The sequence below is a fragment of the Sus scrofa genome, chromosome 13 (genome assembly GCF_054392235.1).
Source record: "Sus scrofa isolate SSC_HxYL_T2T_F1_AM1 chromosome 13, Sscrofa_HxYL_maternal_Yorkshire_Landrace_v2.0, whole genome shotgun sequence".
NCBI lineage: Eukaryota > Metazoa > Chordata > Mammalia > Artiodactyla > Suidae > Sus > Sus scrofa.
In genome coordinates this window covers 40,954,166-40,967,406 of record NC_139395.1, presented here as the reverse complement: position 1 = coordinate 40,967,406, position 13,241 = coordinate 40,954,166, and the positions used below count along the sequence as shown (strand labels likewise).

At 51.5% G+C, this 13,241-nt stretch overlaps 1 protein-coding gene and 1 long non-coding RNA gene across 19 annotated transcripts in view; one reads left to right on the top strand and one right to left on the bottom strand.

The window, feature by feature from the left end:
• CCDC13 (coiled-coil domain containing 13) overlaps positions 1-11,707 on the top strand; it is a 45,849-nt gene extending 34,142 nt beyond the window's left edge. For 4 of the 16 annotated variants that reach the window (XM_084987943.1, XM_084987945.1, XM_084987942.1 and 1 more), the window contains 3 exons: positions 3,343-3,497; positions 6,146-6,260; positions 6,816-11,707. In XM_084987943.1, coding sequence (XP_084844069.1) covers positions 3,343-3,497; positions 6,146-6,260; positions 6,816-6,975 — 430 coding nt within the window. In that variant the 3' untranslated portion in view covers positions 6,976-11,707. Of the gene's footprint in view, positions 1-3,342; positions 3,608-3,749; positions 5,385-6,145; positions 6,438-6,815 lie in introns of those variants that run through there. The other 12 variants (XR_014822852.1, XR_014822851.1, XM_084987949.1 and 9 more) reach the window with 10 other exon arrangements.
• The window catches only part of LOC106505578 (uncharacterized), a 43,514-nt gene that overhangs the window by 25,591 nt on the left and 4,682 nt on the right, over positions 1-13,241 (bottom strand). The window contains exons 4-8 of one of the 3 annotated variants that reach the window (XR_014822921.1): positions 12,908-12,988; positions 11,911-12,081; positions 3,283-3,449; positions 2,971-3,150; positions 2,296-2,502 (exon numbers count right to left, since the gene is read on the bottom strand). This is a non-coding gene — a long non-coding RNA (uncharacterized LOC106505578). Of the gene's footprint in view, positions 1-2,295; positions 2,503-2,970; positions 3,151-3,282; positions 3,450-11,165; positions 12,082-12,907; positions 12,989-13,241 lie in introns of those variants that run through there. The other 2 variants (XR_014822923.1, XR_014822922.1) reach the window with 2 other exon arrangements.

The window sequence follows — 13,241 nt, the reverse complement described above, 5'->3', positions numbered from 1 at the left end:
GTGATGGTTAACATCAAGATGGGGAGGGCATATCTGGGGGGAGAAGTCAAGAGTTCAGTTGTCCCTAAACTTTGACAGAATTCATAAAATCAGTTAGCATTTTACATGGGGCTTGCTTATAGTTTCTTTTATTATTTCCCCAATCACAAATGGAATACAAACTTAAACAAAATGCAAACCTAACTGAAATACGTCACAGAAAAATGAAAGCCCCTCTCCCACAGGTAACTAGTCAGTAACTGCAGCATATTCCTTTATTTTGAATGCACTGGCTGACTTACATTAGCATTAGTATTTGTTTTTGAATGTTTGATTTGTTATAAATTTTTAAGTTATATCATATATTATGCATCAGCTTCTGCTACTTATTTCACTTAGTAATATATTACAGACATTCTCATGTCAGTACATATTCTTTTTATGGTTACAGAGTGCTTTATTTTGTTAACCCACCAAAATTGGTTTATCATTTATTTGCATAAATGCCATTCTCTTAGATGTATTCTTGTGGCACTTGCTTTTTTGAACAGTCCTATAACTTGGAGATCTAACCATGTGCATACATACAGCTCTACCTCATTCTCTTTCATTGCTGGAGCAGTGCTGCCCGGTGGGACTTTCTGTGATGATGGTGATGTTCTACACTCACGGTGGCCAGTGCAGGAGCCATTAGCCACGTGGTGGCTTTTGAGCACTTAAAATGCGGCCACTGTGGCTGAGGAACTGAATTTTAAATTTTATTTTTTTAATTTTTTTAAATTTTATTTATTTATTTATTTTGTCTTTTTGTCATTTCTTGGGCCGCTTCTGTGGCATACGGAGGTTCCCAGGCTAAGGGTCTAATCGGAGCTGCAGCCACCAGCCTACGCCAGAGCCACAGCAACGTGGGATCCGAGCCGTATCTGTGACCTACACCACAGCTCATGACAACGCCGGATCCTTAACCCACTGAGCAAGGCCAGGGATCGAACCCTCAACCTCATGGTTCCTAGTCGGATTCGTTAACCACTGCGCCACAACGGGAACTCCCCCTGAATTTTAAATTTTAAATTTAATTTTCATTCATTTTTTATTTGATTACTACATGTAGACAAGAGGCTGCTGCCACTGTGTTAAACAGCACAATTCCATCATATTATACCATATTCCATAATATGAATATGTTATCATTTATTTGGTCTTTCCCCTGTTGATGGGCCTTTAGGTTGTTTTAGGCTTTTGCTTTTACAAATAAAGTTTCAAGGATCATGCTGGAACAGGTTGCATTAGTAGCTGTATACTGTGTTGACAAACAGTTTTGTGTTGGTAGTTGTACTCTGTTCAAAATTTTGACCATTCTCTTCCCTTTTGACTCTTCACCAAGGTGGGAGAACACTTCCTCCAACACTATACCTAAATTTCCAGGCTTCCACTCTGATTTCTTTTTTCTTTTTACAGTCATGCCTGTGGTATATGGAAGTTCCTCGGCCAGGGGTCCAATCCGGAGCTGCAGCTGCAGCCTGTGCCACAGGCACGGCAACACCATATCTGAGCTGCATCTGCAACCTATGCAGCAACTTGTGGCAATGCTGGATCCTTAACCCACTGGGCAAGGCCAGGGATCAAACCCACATCCTCATAGAGACAACGTTGGGTTCTTAAACTTCTGAGCCACAATGGGAACTCCAGCTTACACTCTTATTTGCGTGTGTGTGTGTGCGCGCGCGTGCACGCGCATGCGTGTGTGCAAACCCTTTCCCTGGGTTAAATCTCAGGGAGTCCTGGCCTTCCAGCTGAGCGTTTAGTATAAAAGTGTGAAATGCTATACCTAACCATAAGAACGACCTTAGCCCCAGGCTCAGTGAGATTAATCAGATCCTTCAGTGAAATAATCAAATAACAAGGTCCTCAAGGCCCATGAATTACTAACAGGCATATAGAAAACAACAACAATAATAAAGAGAAAGCAATCACCAAGTCCAAAAGCAAACAACTAAGAAAGAAAATAAAATCATTAGTCTACTGCCTGTCTGAATAATTGTCCTAATGTAACGCCCTGTGGTAAACAGGATTTTGTCCCTCATGTCCTTCACTCCCTGCTCTTGTGCTTGTGAGTACTTTATGTTATATGGCAAAAGGGGACTTTGCAGATGTAATAATGGTTATGGGCCCTAAAATAGGAAGATTATCCTGGATTACTAGGTGGGCCCAATCTAATCACTTGAGCCCTTAAAAACAGAGAAATTTCTCCAGCTGGGGTCAGTCAGAGAGATGCTATGGAAAAAGTCAGAGAGAGCTGAAGCATGAAAAGTGTACCTGGCTGGCTTTGAAGATGGAGGGGGCCAAGTAGCCTCTAAAAGATGACAGTCGTGCAGCCAACAATCATCAAGAAACAGGGATCTCAGTCCTTTAATTGGAACTGAATCCTTCCAACAACCTGGGTGAGCCTGGAATTAGATTCTCCCCCACAAACTCCAGGTAAGAGCTCAGGTCAGTCAATACCTTGATTTTGGCTTGTGAAACCTGGAGCAGAAAAACCAAAAGAACCTGCTGAACTTGACTTATAGAACCTTGGGACGATGAATTTGTGTTGTTTTAAGCTGCTAAGTTTGTGGTAATTTGTTATAGCCGCAATAGAAAACAAATACGCCACTCATTATTAATTCAGCCAAAGCATGGTAATATAATATAGCATCTCTAATATAAGTATATTGGGAGGTGGAGAGGTGATTCTGTTTGTCAAGGGGAAAGTATTAAAATAAAACTTAGTTCTCATGTTGCATGAGAGGAAGTCAAAAGATTATATTTAAGCCTTGAAAAATAGCATAAGCATCTGTAGAAATACAGCAGTAAACAGTGAAAGAAACAGCTAAAGGTGGTAAAGTGGTTGCTTCTGGAGAGATGGAATGGGACTAAGGAGGAGTGGGGAGGGGCTGTGATTTTTTCATTTTAAACCTTGGAGTGGACTATATGGTTTTTAAATGCACTTACCTATGTTACTGCAATAAAAATCAGGAAGAACAGGAGTTCCCGTCATGGCTCAGTGGTTAATGAATCCGACTAGGAACCATGAGGTTTGATCCCTGGCCTCGCTCAGTGGGTTGGGGATCCAGTGTTTCCGTGAACTGTAATGCAGGTCGCAGATGCAGCTTGGATCTGGTGTTGCTCTGGCTGTGGTATAGGTATAGGCAAGCAGCTCTAGACAAGACAAAAAGACCAAAAAAAAAAAAAAAAAAAAAAAAAAAAAAAAAAAAAAAAAAGGGAAGAACAAATCCCACCACCACCAATGTGGCATGAGCCTACCTCTCTAAGAGCCTGAGCAGGTAAGGTGCCAGGGAGTATGGCAGCCCCTCTCGTCACCAGGGTGGAGGAGAGCAACATCAAGCTTCTGGAGTCGGAGAGGAAGCTGCAGGAGGAGCGGCACCGCACCGTGGTGCTGGAGCAGCACCTGGAAAAAATGCGCCTGGAGCCTGCAAGGACGTCAACCTCTCAGAGAGCAGCCCCCAGGAGCAAAACAGGTAGGGCTGGAGTGGGGGCAGAGCCAGTCAGCAGCACAGGTCAGCCCCTCCATCAAGGTGGAGCGCTACCTGCCCCTGCTGCTACTGTCTTCCCCACCCCTGGACCCCCAGTCAGAATCAGGAGTCCCAGAGCACTGTCAGCCCATGTGGCCCTGGCCTGGCCCCCTTGAAAGCCCTTAGAATAAGATGGAAGTGCCTCTGCTGAATGCCCTCAGACACCACCTCTACTGCCACCACCACCCCAGCCCGCAGTCCTCAGCCCTCCATCCTAGGATTTGTTTAAAGTCGTCCATGAGACCAGAGCAGCAGGGGCTGACCAGCAAAGGAAACCTGTCTCCTCCTGCAGCAGCTGAGCGGAAGCAGGGATACAGTGGCCTCTCCACAGGCTTGGCGGCCCAGGCTCCTCTGCCCATGTGCCACCATCTTCGACACACAGCTTATGGTCTAAGATGGCTCCGTCAGCTTCCCCACCAGCAGCAGGAAGAGAAGGGAAGGGGAAAACTCCTCCTTACCTTTCAAGGGCAGGACCCTATGGGCACCTGTGTCACTTCTGCTTTCATCTTATTAGTCAGATCCTAGCCACATGACCACACCAGCTGCAAAGTGCTATTTAGTTGTCCTAAACTAAAGGGTCTATTGCTCTAACACTGGTTCTTCAGTTACAGTCTCCAGATCAGAAGTGGCAGCATCTCATAGGGCTGAGACAGCAGGGGTACAGGAGACTAGAGCTAGAAGCCATTTCTGGGGAGGAAGAATCTTCAGTGTGGAGAGGATAGGCCTGCCTCTCTCTGATGTCCCCATCCAATCCCTCCAGGCTCTGGAGTAGAGGTGCTGTCCCTAATTCCTTGCCTTTCCTCCTGTATCCCCAGTACTCCTGTATCCCTTCCTCCAGCCAAGGACACTCACATCTTTTTTCCCAGCAGAGATAAGATCAGAACATTTCAGAAGGATGTGCCAAAAGTGAGGCATAAATGGGGAGTGGTGCCCTTCTCCCACCAGAAGGGCCAGGAAACCAGGAACCTTCCTGTAGCTGCTGAGAGTCCAGGCTGGGAAAGGCCATGGAGGCTTAGTCCTGCTGACCCTCCTGGAACAGGGCCCTTAGGAAAGTGGTGTCTCTAGGCCTTGGACTCACCTCCTGCCAGGCAGCCAAGCCTCCAACCAAAGAGGGCTAAGCCAGAGTAGGAAAAGCCACTTTGATCCAGCCTGGACAGTGAGGGGAAACTGCCCAAGAGAAAGTGGCCAAGTGGCCTCTGTCCAGGCTAGCCTGTGACCTGGGAAGGGCACCACCCCTCCGAGGGGCAGAGCACATTTCTCTATCTAAAATTGGGAGCCTGATTGTGGAATGTGGTCCCTCATGGCAGTTCCATGACAGCGAGAAAGAGAACATTAAACAAACCAGTAAAAGACATGATATGTCAGATGGAGGCAAGTACTGTGGCTTGCAGCGGAGGAAGGGATATGAGGGGCTGAGAGCAGCTGTTTTCTATGGGGCAGCCATCGGAAGCTTCATTGATGAGTTGACAACTGAGCAGAGACAGTGGAAGAGCGCAGGGATGTGGCATAGACACCCAAGCGAAGAGTACGTGCAAAAGCACTGTGGTAGTGCGGGAGTTCCCATCGTGGCTCAGTGGTTAACGAATCTGACTAGGAACCATGAGGTTGCGGGTTTGATCCCTGGCCTTGCTCAGTGGGTTAAGGATCCAGCATTGCCGTGAGCTGTGGTGTAGGTTGCAGATGCGGCTCGGATCTGGCATTGCTGTGGCTCTGGGATAGGCCAGCAGCTACAGCTCCGATTAGACCCCTAGCCTGGGAACCTCCATATGCCACGGGAGCAGCCGTAGAAAAGGCAAAAAGATAAAAACAAAACAAAACAAAACAAAACAAAAACATTGTGGTGGGCCTGTGGCTGGACACTTGGAGGTAGTGAAACTGGAGTGTGGGGAGTGCGGGTGGATTATGAGGTGAGGTGGGGAAGTCACAAGGTGCTAAGGCAGTGGTCCCTTGAGGTCACACAGGGGCTTGAGGGCCAAATGTGAATTCACTGTAACCTCACAGAGCTCTAGAGACAAGAACTATTATCCTCATACTACAGGTGAGGAAACCAGCTCAGAAAGGTTGATGGCTCACCTGAGGCCAGACAGCAGGAGGTGAAAGCCAAGTGTGCCGATGCCAGGTGATTTCTGATGCACCGTGTTGCCCCGAGGGCCTGATCAGCACAGAGGTTTTCTGATGCTGTGATCATGTGCACGTTCCCCAACAGCTGGGCTTTGATTTCTTTTTCTGAGCATTCTTTTTCCTCCGGCCCCAGCCATCCTAGATCTGCTGAATGTGTGGATGGGGACTGGAGGTGGGGGACGCAGTGGCAAGAGGGCATCAGATGCAATGACTGCCTACACTCAGATGTAATCTGCAGGCCAGACCTCAGGCCCAGCTGCCTTCCAGAAACTTGTAAAGTGCAAAGAGGGAGACAGTAATCAGAGAATCACCTTACTACAAAGCAGGCAGAGTCATGGCCTGGAGAGAGGCAACCCTTGTCCTGCACCTTGAAAGAAGTGGAAAAGCAGGAAGCGAGCAGTTGGGGGTTGGAGAAAGAAGTGTTAACACAGGGCCATGGCCTATCACAGAAAGTGGCTGCTGCCGCCCCACAGGTCTTCCCGCCTCTAACACCAAGCATAACCTGAACGGGAGTGAGAGGAAGGACCTGTCCTCTACCCAGCTCTCCAATGTGCCTGTGGAATCCCAGATGGAGGAGCTGACCACCAGGTGCCCCCTACCCCATCTTCCTGAAAGGGTAGTGTCTAGGTGGAGGTGTAGATAGGCAGAGGGATCATGTCCCTTCCTCTTTGACTTCTCTTTGCCCAGAAGGCTGGTCCTGCTGGGGCTTGGGTTCTAGGCCTGCAATTCAGTGGCTGGCCATCAGAGGGCAGAGAAACCCAGCTATGAGCCTAAAGACCCCAGCGTCCCAAGGGAAGTTTTTGGGTTGCTGAACCCCCTGCTCTCACTGGGTTAAATCTATTAAGGTCATATGCAGTGATGGGAAAGGAAGGAGAGGGAATCTTTACAAATGAGTATTCATTCCTGAGGCAGACAACATTTTGGGGGGCTATTGCGTGCCAAGCCCAGTAGCTTTGGGTAGGCCCAGAGAGAAATCCCACAGTATTCCCCCAAGGGTCCATGAGAGGGGGGGACAGGGAAGCGAGAACCCTGAGCCTGAAGAGCAGCCATGCTGGCAGCTTCATTCCCAGGGCTGTTGTACACATGCACGCATCACACATGTGCCAGCTCAGCCATGCTGAGCCCTTTCTCCATGTGGTCCAGGATAGCCATCCAGGTGGAGGAGAATGAAATGCTGAAGGCTGCCCTGGACAGTACCCTGCGGGGAAAGGAGGAGGACTTCCGTATGTACCACGAGACCCTGGGCCAGGTAAAAGGAGTCTTTCTGCAGGCCCTGCGGCAGCAGAAGGTGGACAAGCACTAGGATGGCAGCTCAGGCTGGACAGGGCAGCCTCCGGCCTTGAGAGGACCAGGATCTGTCTGAGGAATCCATCTGCCCCTGAAAGCCAATCTGGGGCAGCCAGCTGGGCCCCTTCTCCCAGAAGAGACTTTCCAAGAGTGACCAGAGCCAACAAACCATGGTAGGATTGCAAAGGAGAAGCCCTGGGCAGGCTTGGCTACAGCATGGAAAGAAGCCCAGTGGTCTGTTGACATCAGCAAGAGCTCTGGGATGACAAGCTGGTTTTGAATGTACAGATGCAGTCCCTTGGGCAGGTGCTCATCAGCCTTGTCCTAGAGCCTAGTGGGGGACCCTTAATGCCCACAGGTCTCCATATGTGCAGGAGAGCCCAGAGTACTCCAGGCTGGGAGCATCCCCAGCCCCACCCCCCTATCCCTCACCAGAGCATCCTCACACACCACTCCCCGCTCCATCCCCACCCTCCACAGACTTGGGAGCATCATTCTCTCTTGTCAGCCCACCCTTTAGGGCTCTTCCATTGATGCAGACCCTCAGGCTTGTAATAATAATGGTGTTTTCATGATCACTGAAGCTCCCAGTGAGCATCTACTTGGCAACCTGACCCCATTTAGACCTCCAGGATCCCAGGGTGTTGTCACCCCATTTTACAGAGAAAGTGAGGCTCACAGAAAGACAATGAGCTAATATTTAACACTAGCCTGCCTGCTTGCAAAAACCAGGGTCCTCCAGTTGAGCGGATTAGGTATAGGTGTGTGACAGGGACTGTTGGCACGCAGCTCCACAGCAGTAGACGTAGGTGTGCCTACCCACTGCTGGGCAGCTCTGCCCCTCACAGCTGCTCCAAGAGGCACCTCCTTTTACTTTCAAAAGGCTGAAGCTTGTGAGTGCTGGTGGCAGAGGGCAGAGGTGGGGCCAGCTTGGAGCTTTGGGCAGAAGAATTTTGAGGCAGTGGGTCCAGAAAAAGGCATGGTGTGCCTCCCTCACTGCAGCACTGGGGTGAACTGGGAGGGGTGCTGCTGCCCCATGCCCCTCTGTGACTGCCGCAGAGTGTCACCCCCTCTACTGCAGTTACTGCCATGAGGAGGGGTGGCTCCATGGTCTGTGGCCACACACCCCAACTCTAGATATTGTGGCCACAACTGTGCACGCACAGGCCACACCAAAACACAGATGTACACAGATACCTAGACTCAGGAGCATGCAACTATATGTATACACATGTTACCACAGACAGTGCCAGCACAACACTCATAGGCCCCTCCCCTCCACACAGGTGAGTGTGGTTGCGTGCATGCCTGTGTGGATGTGGATGCACATTCCCGCTTGTGAAGACCAGTCATGTGTGTCACCTGTGTGGTGACTCACAAACACAGTACTTATGTGAAAATCCCCTCCCCAGGGGAAACCACCTGGGCCTTCTAGGACCCTGTCTGCTTGAGCTTTTCCTCAGAGGTGAGGCTGAGGAGGGACTTTGTGCCAGCCTTCCACTCAGAGCTCCCAATCCTGTATGGGGTACAGGTCTAGAGACCCCCAGCAAGTGTAGTGAAAGCCATCAGGAAGAAGGGATCCTAAGGGTCCCTGAAAAGGAAGTTTTCCTCTGATCCCACATGAAGTGAAATAGCCAGGCAGAGCTAGAGAGAGGAAGAGGACCTGTGCTGGGAGGTGGCTGTGTGACAGTGAGGAATGAGCCAGATGCAGTTAGAATGAGGCCAAGCAGTTAGCACCTTCTCCTGCAGGCGCCAGGGAGCCCAGAGGGTGATCTGAGTGCAGAGGGGTGCAAGCTCTGGCCCTAAGCAGAGCCCCTGGGAGGGGAAGGCAAGCATAGGACTGGCCATCCTTCTTGGGGATGGATGGAGGGCCAGGGGTCACCTCAAGGGAGTGCAGGGTGGCATGATCCATACCCTTGACTACTCAAGGTAGTTTTGCTGTCCTTCCTGGCCCAGGGCTGGGTATGAGGAGGAAAGGGTTTCTGGCCCTGGAGTCTGAACAGGTAGGAGTGCCTGAGGCAGATTTCTCTCCACTCACCACCTGTGTATCCTTGGGCAAGTTACTTAACCTTCTGAGCCTCATCTGTAAAATGGGGACACTAATAGAAACCTTCCTCAAAGACTGTTATCGGTGTCAGAATGCCTCCAAGACACTTAACTGATTTTAGCTTGCTGTGTACTTCTGTAGGGACATGTGTCAATAGATGGATTCCACATTGGATGGGGAGGAAACTGCAGTTGGGCACAGGAAATCCTGTTAGCACATTTTCGGGCAAACTGATTAGTGGGCATCTTGCAGAAGTTAGTCTGCAATCTTTAGCCAACTATGGGTGTAAACAGGACAGTTTTAATTTACAGGTTCTGCAGGCAGCCCTGAGAGCTTTGCTGTGGAGCTGTGTGCCAACAGTCCCTGTCACACACCTGCCACCAGCACCCTCAGCTTAGTCAGAGCAGGTCTACTCCACTCCCCTGTCAGAATCTCTCTTCAGGACTCACTGAGTTAAAAGGTGCCAAGTGCTAGCACAGCGGCTGGCACACAGTAAGTGCTCAATAAATGTTAGCCCTCAATATGACCTCTATTAGTTCAACAAATACCTGTCAAGCAACTCCTCTGCCCCAAACGTGAGGGTTCCAAGCAAGGGAGACACAGTCCCTGAGCTCTAGGAAGCCTCAGGTCAGCTGGGGAGACAGATTCCCAAGCCACTATCCAATCAGCCAGCTGGCCATCAAGCAGTCATTGAGTGCCAACTGCATGCCAACCTCTCCAGGACTGTGAGGGGCCTGGAGGTGAATTTGACTTGCTGCTGCATTCAAGGACCTGCTGGTCCAGACAGAGAGGCTTGGGAAACAGAGGGCCACCATGGACCAGAAGGGGTATGCAGAAGCAGCACCTCAGAGCCCCCTGTATTTCCTGCTGTGGCTTCCAGGCTCTTTGCCCAGGTCTGGGTGGGGTGGGGGCTGTCCTTCCAATCTCCTAGAGGTGTGGGTGGAGGAGGGTAAACGGGGAAGGCCCAGGAGAGCCTTTAAGGGAGGAAAGGGTTTTTGTCAAAGGAGCCAAGAACTAGGGCCCTGAAGAATATAACTCAAGTGGGTCAGGTGGGGAGTGGGGCAACCTGGTCCATCCAGGTTAGTGTCCATGGCCCCTCCTGAGTAGCACCACTTACTACTGTCCCCGTAGCCATGAGCATGACCTCCCCAGCCCTCACGCCAGTGGGCAGCAGGTGGGCTATAAGTGCCTTTCACAGATGAGAACACTGAGGACCTACCCAGAGCCACAAGGTGGTGGGCGCAGGTGACAGGTGCATGGAGAGTGGAGGAACAACAAGCAGAGGCTGAGGATGGAGAAACCTCATGTGAGGCCTCTCCCTGGCTGTACCCCAGGCAGGTGCTGTGGACCTGGAGCTCAGGTGACAGTCTCACTGACAGGTGAGACCTGGTTGAGCCATGGGCATGGCTTGGCCACTGTCCCGTGGGGGCCTCTAGGGCACCACAGCTGAACTGGACAAGGCTGCAGTCTGGCTCAGGCTGACCCAGCCCCAAACACATCCCATTGTCCCTGGGCCATTCCCTGCTCTCAGGAGTCCAAGTCAGGTGGCCTGCAGCAAATGGACTCATTTGGGGCCCTGCTCCCACTTCCAGTGGCCAGAACTAGCCTCCCGATCTCCTCCCCCAGGGAGCCCACGACCACCCTACAAGGAAGTCTCTGCCCACCCACCCCCTCTCCACAGGCTGCCACACATACCGTATCTCCTACAGTCCCTGAGCCTTACACACACACACACACACACACACAGAGTACATCGCAGGAGTACACACACATGCCATAAACATACCAAAAAACCCCACACAGACCCCCCACACAACCAAGACAATTATACACACACACACACACATACGCACGCACACACACACACACATTTTCCCTGCATTTTTACTTTGATCAACAAGAAACATGAAAACGGCCTGAGACTTGAGTGAATTGGCTCCCCTGCCCACCTTTCCCAGTAGCCCTTGCTGGTCTTCCTGCAGTCACTTCCTGCTCCTCATTTTGTGGATGCAAGGCGTCTTCCTCTCTCACCACCCCTCACACAGAAGGGAGCTGACCTCAAGCTGTTCAGCTCAGGTCCAAGAGGCCTCCCTAGCCCTCCACCCTCATGCCATCCCCATATGCCAAGCTCCCTACAAACCCCACTGCACAGGACTCACCCAGTGGACCACTCTTCCTGCTTTGTCTGGACCTCTGGAGCAAGGGCGTCTCGGTCTAAGAGCCTCTCTTTATAAGCAGCTCAGTGAGCCAGGCCTCGGCCAAGCAATGAGTCACTGAATCCCCCCAAGAACCCAGTGAGGTCAGGGCCGGCAGTGTGCCCATTTACAGACGAGTATGAGGCTCAGAGAAGTGGATTGCCAGCAAGGTGAAGCTCAGGCTCAAGTCAGTTGGCTGAACCTGTGATCTTAAAAGTGGAGCTATACCAACCCATCTGCTTCCCGGAACCATTCTCTTTGAGCCTCACAAGGGCAGCAACCTGATGGCCAGCCCAGGCTGGTCTCAGCCAGCATTGGGTATAGATAGGTGAGCTAAGTTCTTGCCCTTGCAGGGCAGTCAGCTCCAGAAGCTTATGGGGCTGACCCAACTACCTAACCTAATCTCCTTGTATGTCAGGTTCCTTTTCTATCAACTGAGGAAAATGGTACAGGTAACCCCTTCCCTGGCGATTGTGGTACATTAAAGATGTACAGCCTTAGAAACATGCCTGGCTACTGTGATTAACTCATGTCTCCTCTAACATCATTGACTCTACCTCAGGACTCTGCTCTGATGACCCCGCTCTTCCAGGAAGCCCGACCCTAACCCCACAGTCTGGCTCAGGCACCCCTCCCTAACACTGGCCTCCTCTAGCACCCACAGTCCGTGACAGCAGCCCCCACGCAGCCCCTACAGTGCAATAATCACCCTTCATACTTCTCAGAGTCAGGGGACAGCCACTGAGTGCTGGAGTCTTCTTGCTTCTTCCTGTGGGCCAGCATGTCCGCATGCTTGGGAGGAAGCTCATTGCCTGAAGGCATTATGGGAAGGTAATGGACTCTCCCTTCAGGTCTTGTTCAGGTCCTGGAAGTGCCTCTGCTGGGGGGCAGGAGAGAGAAGCACTCCGTCCTCCTGTAGCCTCAGCTGAGCCTATGACTGGGATCAGGGGATCAGCAGGGGCTCCAGGACTATCCAATTACAGTCACACAGCTCCTTCTACCTCCCAGATCCTGCGCCCCCCCCCCCCATATACATGCATGAACAGGCAGTCCCTCACAGACTCTCAGATCCTCAGCCCAAAGGACCCCAGAGTGGCTGCATCCCTGGCTGGCACTGGCCTTGAGGAGGCTGTAAGGCACCCTGGCACACTACCCACCACGGGACTCCAACCATGTGACTGTCCAACCAGCTGGGCTCTGGGGCCATGGCGGAGTGACCTTCAGGATACCCCTCTGCATCAGGTAGGCTGGGCTGAGGCCTAGGCTGCTCTTTCCCAGAGTGAGGGCCCTGTCCTCCTACTCCTCTCTCCCAGAGAAGTCCCAGTTGGTTAGGAACATTGCTGTCTGCTTCCACCCTGGCACTGAGAAAATGCCAGCCACCCCAAGGACCCTCTCAAGTGAACTTGCTAGCACCACTCCATCTGGGAAGCTCCTTAAGAGACAGGGCTGGAATATGGGGCCCACATATCTCTTGCCAGTTCCAATACCACTAGGCAAGTCAGCCCCCCCACCAGTCACTGATGCTGGCCAGCCAGGACTCTCAGCATGATAAAACAGACTAGGGCAGGGGGCTAGGTGGGTGTGCCCTGGGATAGCCATTGGGAATTAACATGTAAAAGTATGTGCTAGAATTCATGGAGCTGAGCACAAAAGTATGTGCGTGTGTGTGTGTGTGTGTGTGTGTGGTGGGGGTAAGGTTCACAAACCTGGAGAGGCCAGCAGGAACCACCTGGAAACCTTCCTGGAAGAGGGGAGCCCTGGCCAGCAGTGAGAGGGAGACACAGGATCTATGGAATAGGAGCAGCAGTCTGAAGTGAGGTCCAGGTGTCCCTATCTGAGCCTATGCCACTGGCCACCCCTTTCCTCCCCCGCCTCCACAACGATCCTCCCTGCGGCTCCCTGTGGCCAGCAGCTCTGCAGCACTCGGCTCTGCTCCACTTCGCTCAGCTCTGCTTCAGGAAGGCCACCTCCTCCCTGTCCTCCTCCTTCCCCCTCTTCCTGCTGTCGCCACTCACCGTTCATAGCCTCGAGGGGGTGGAG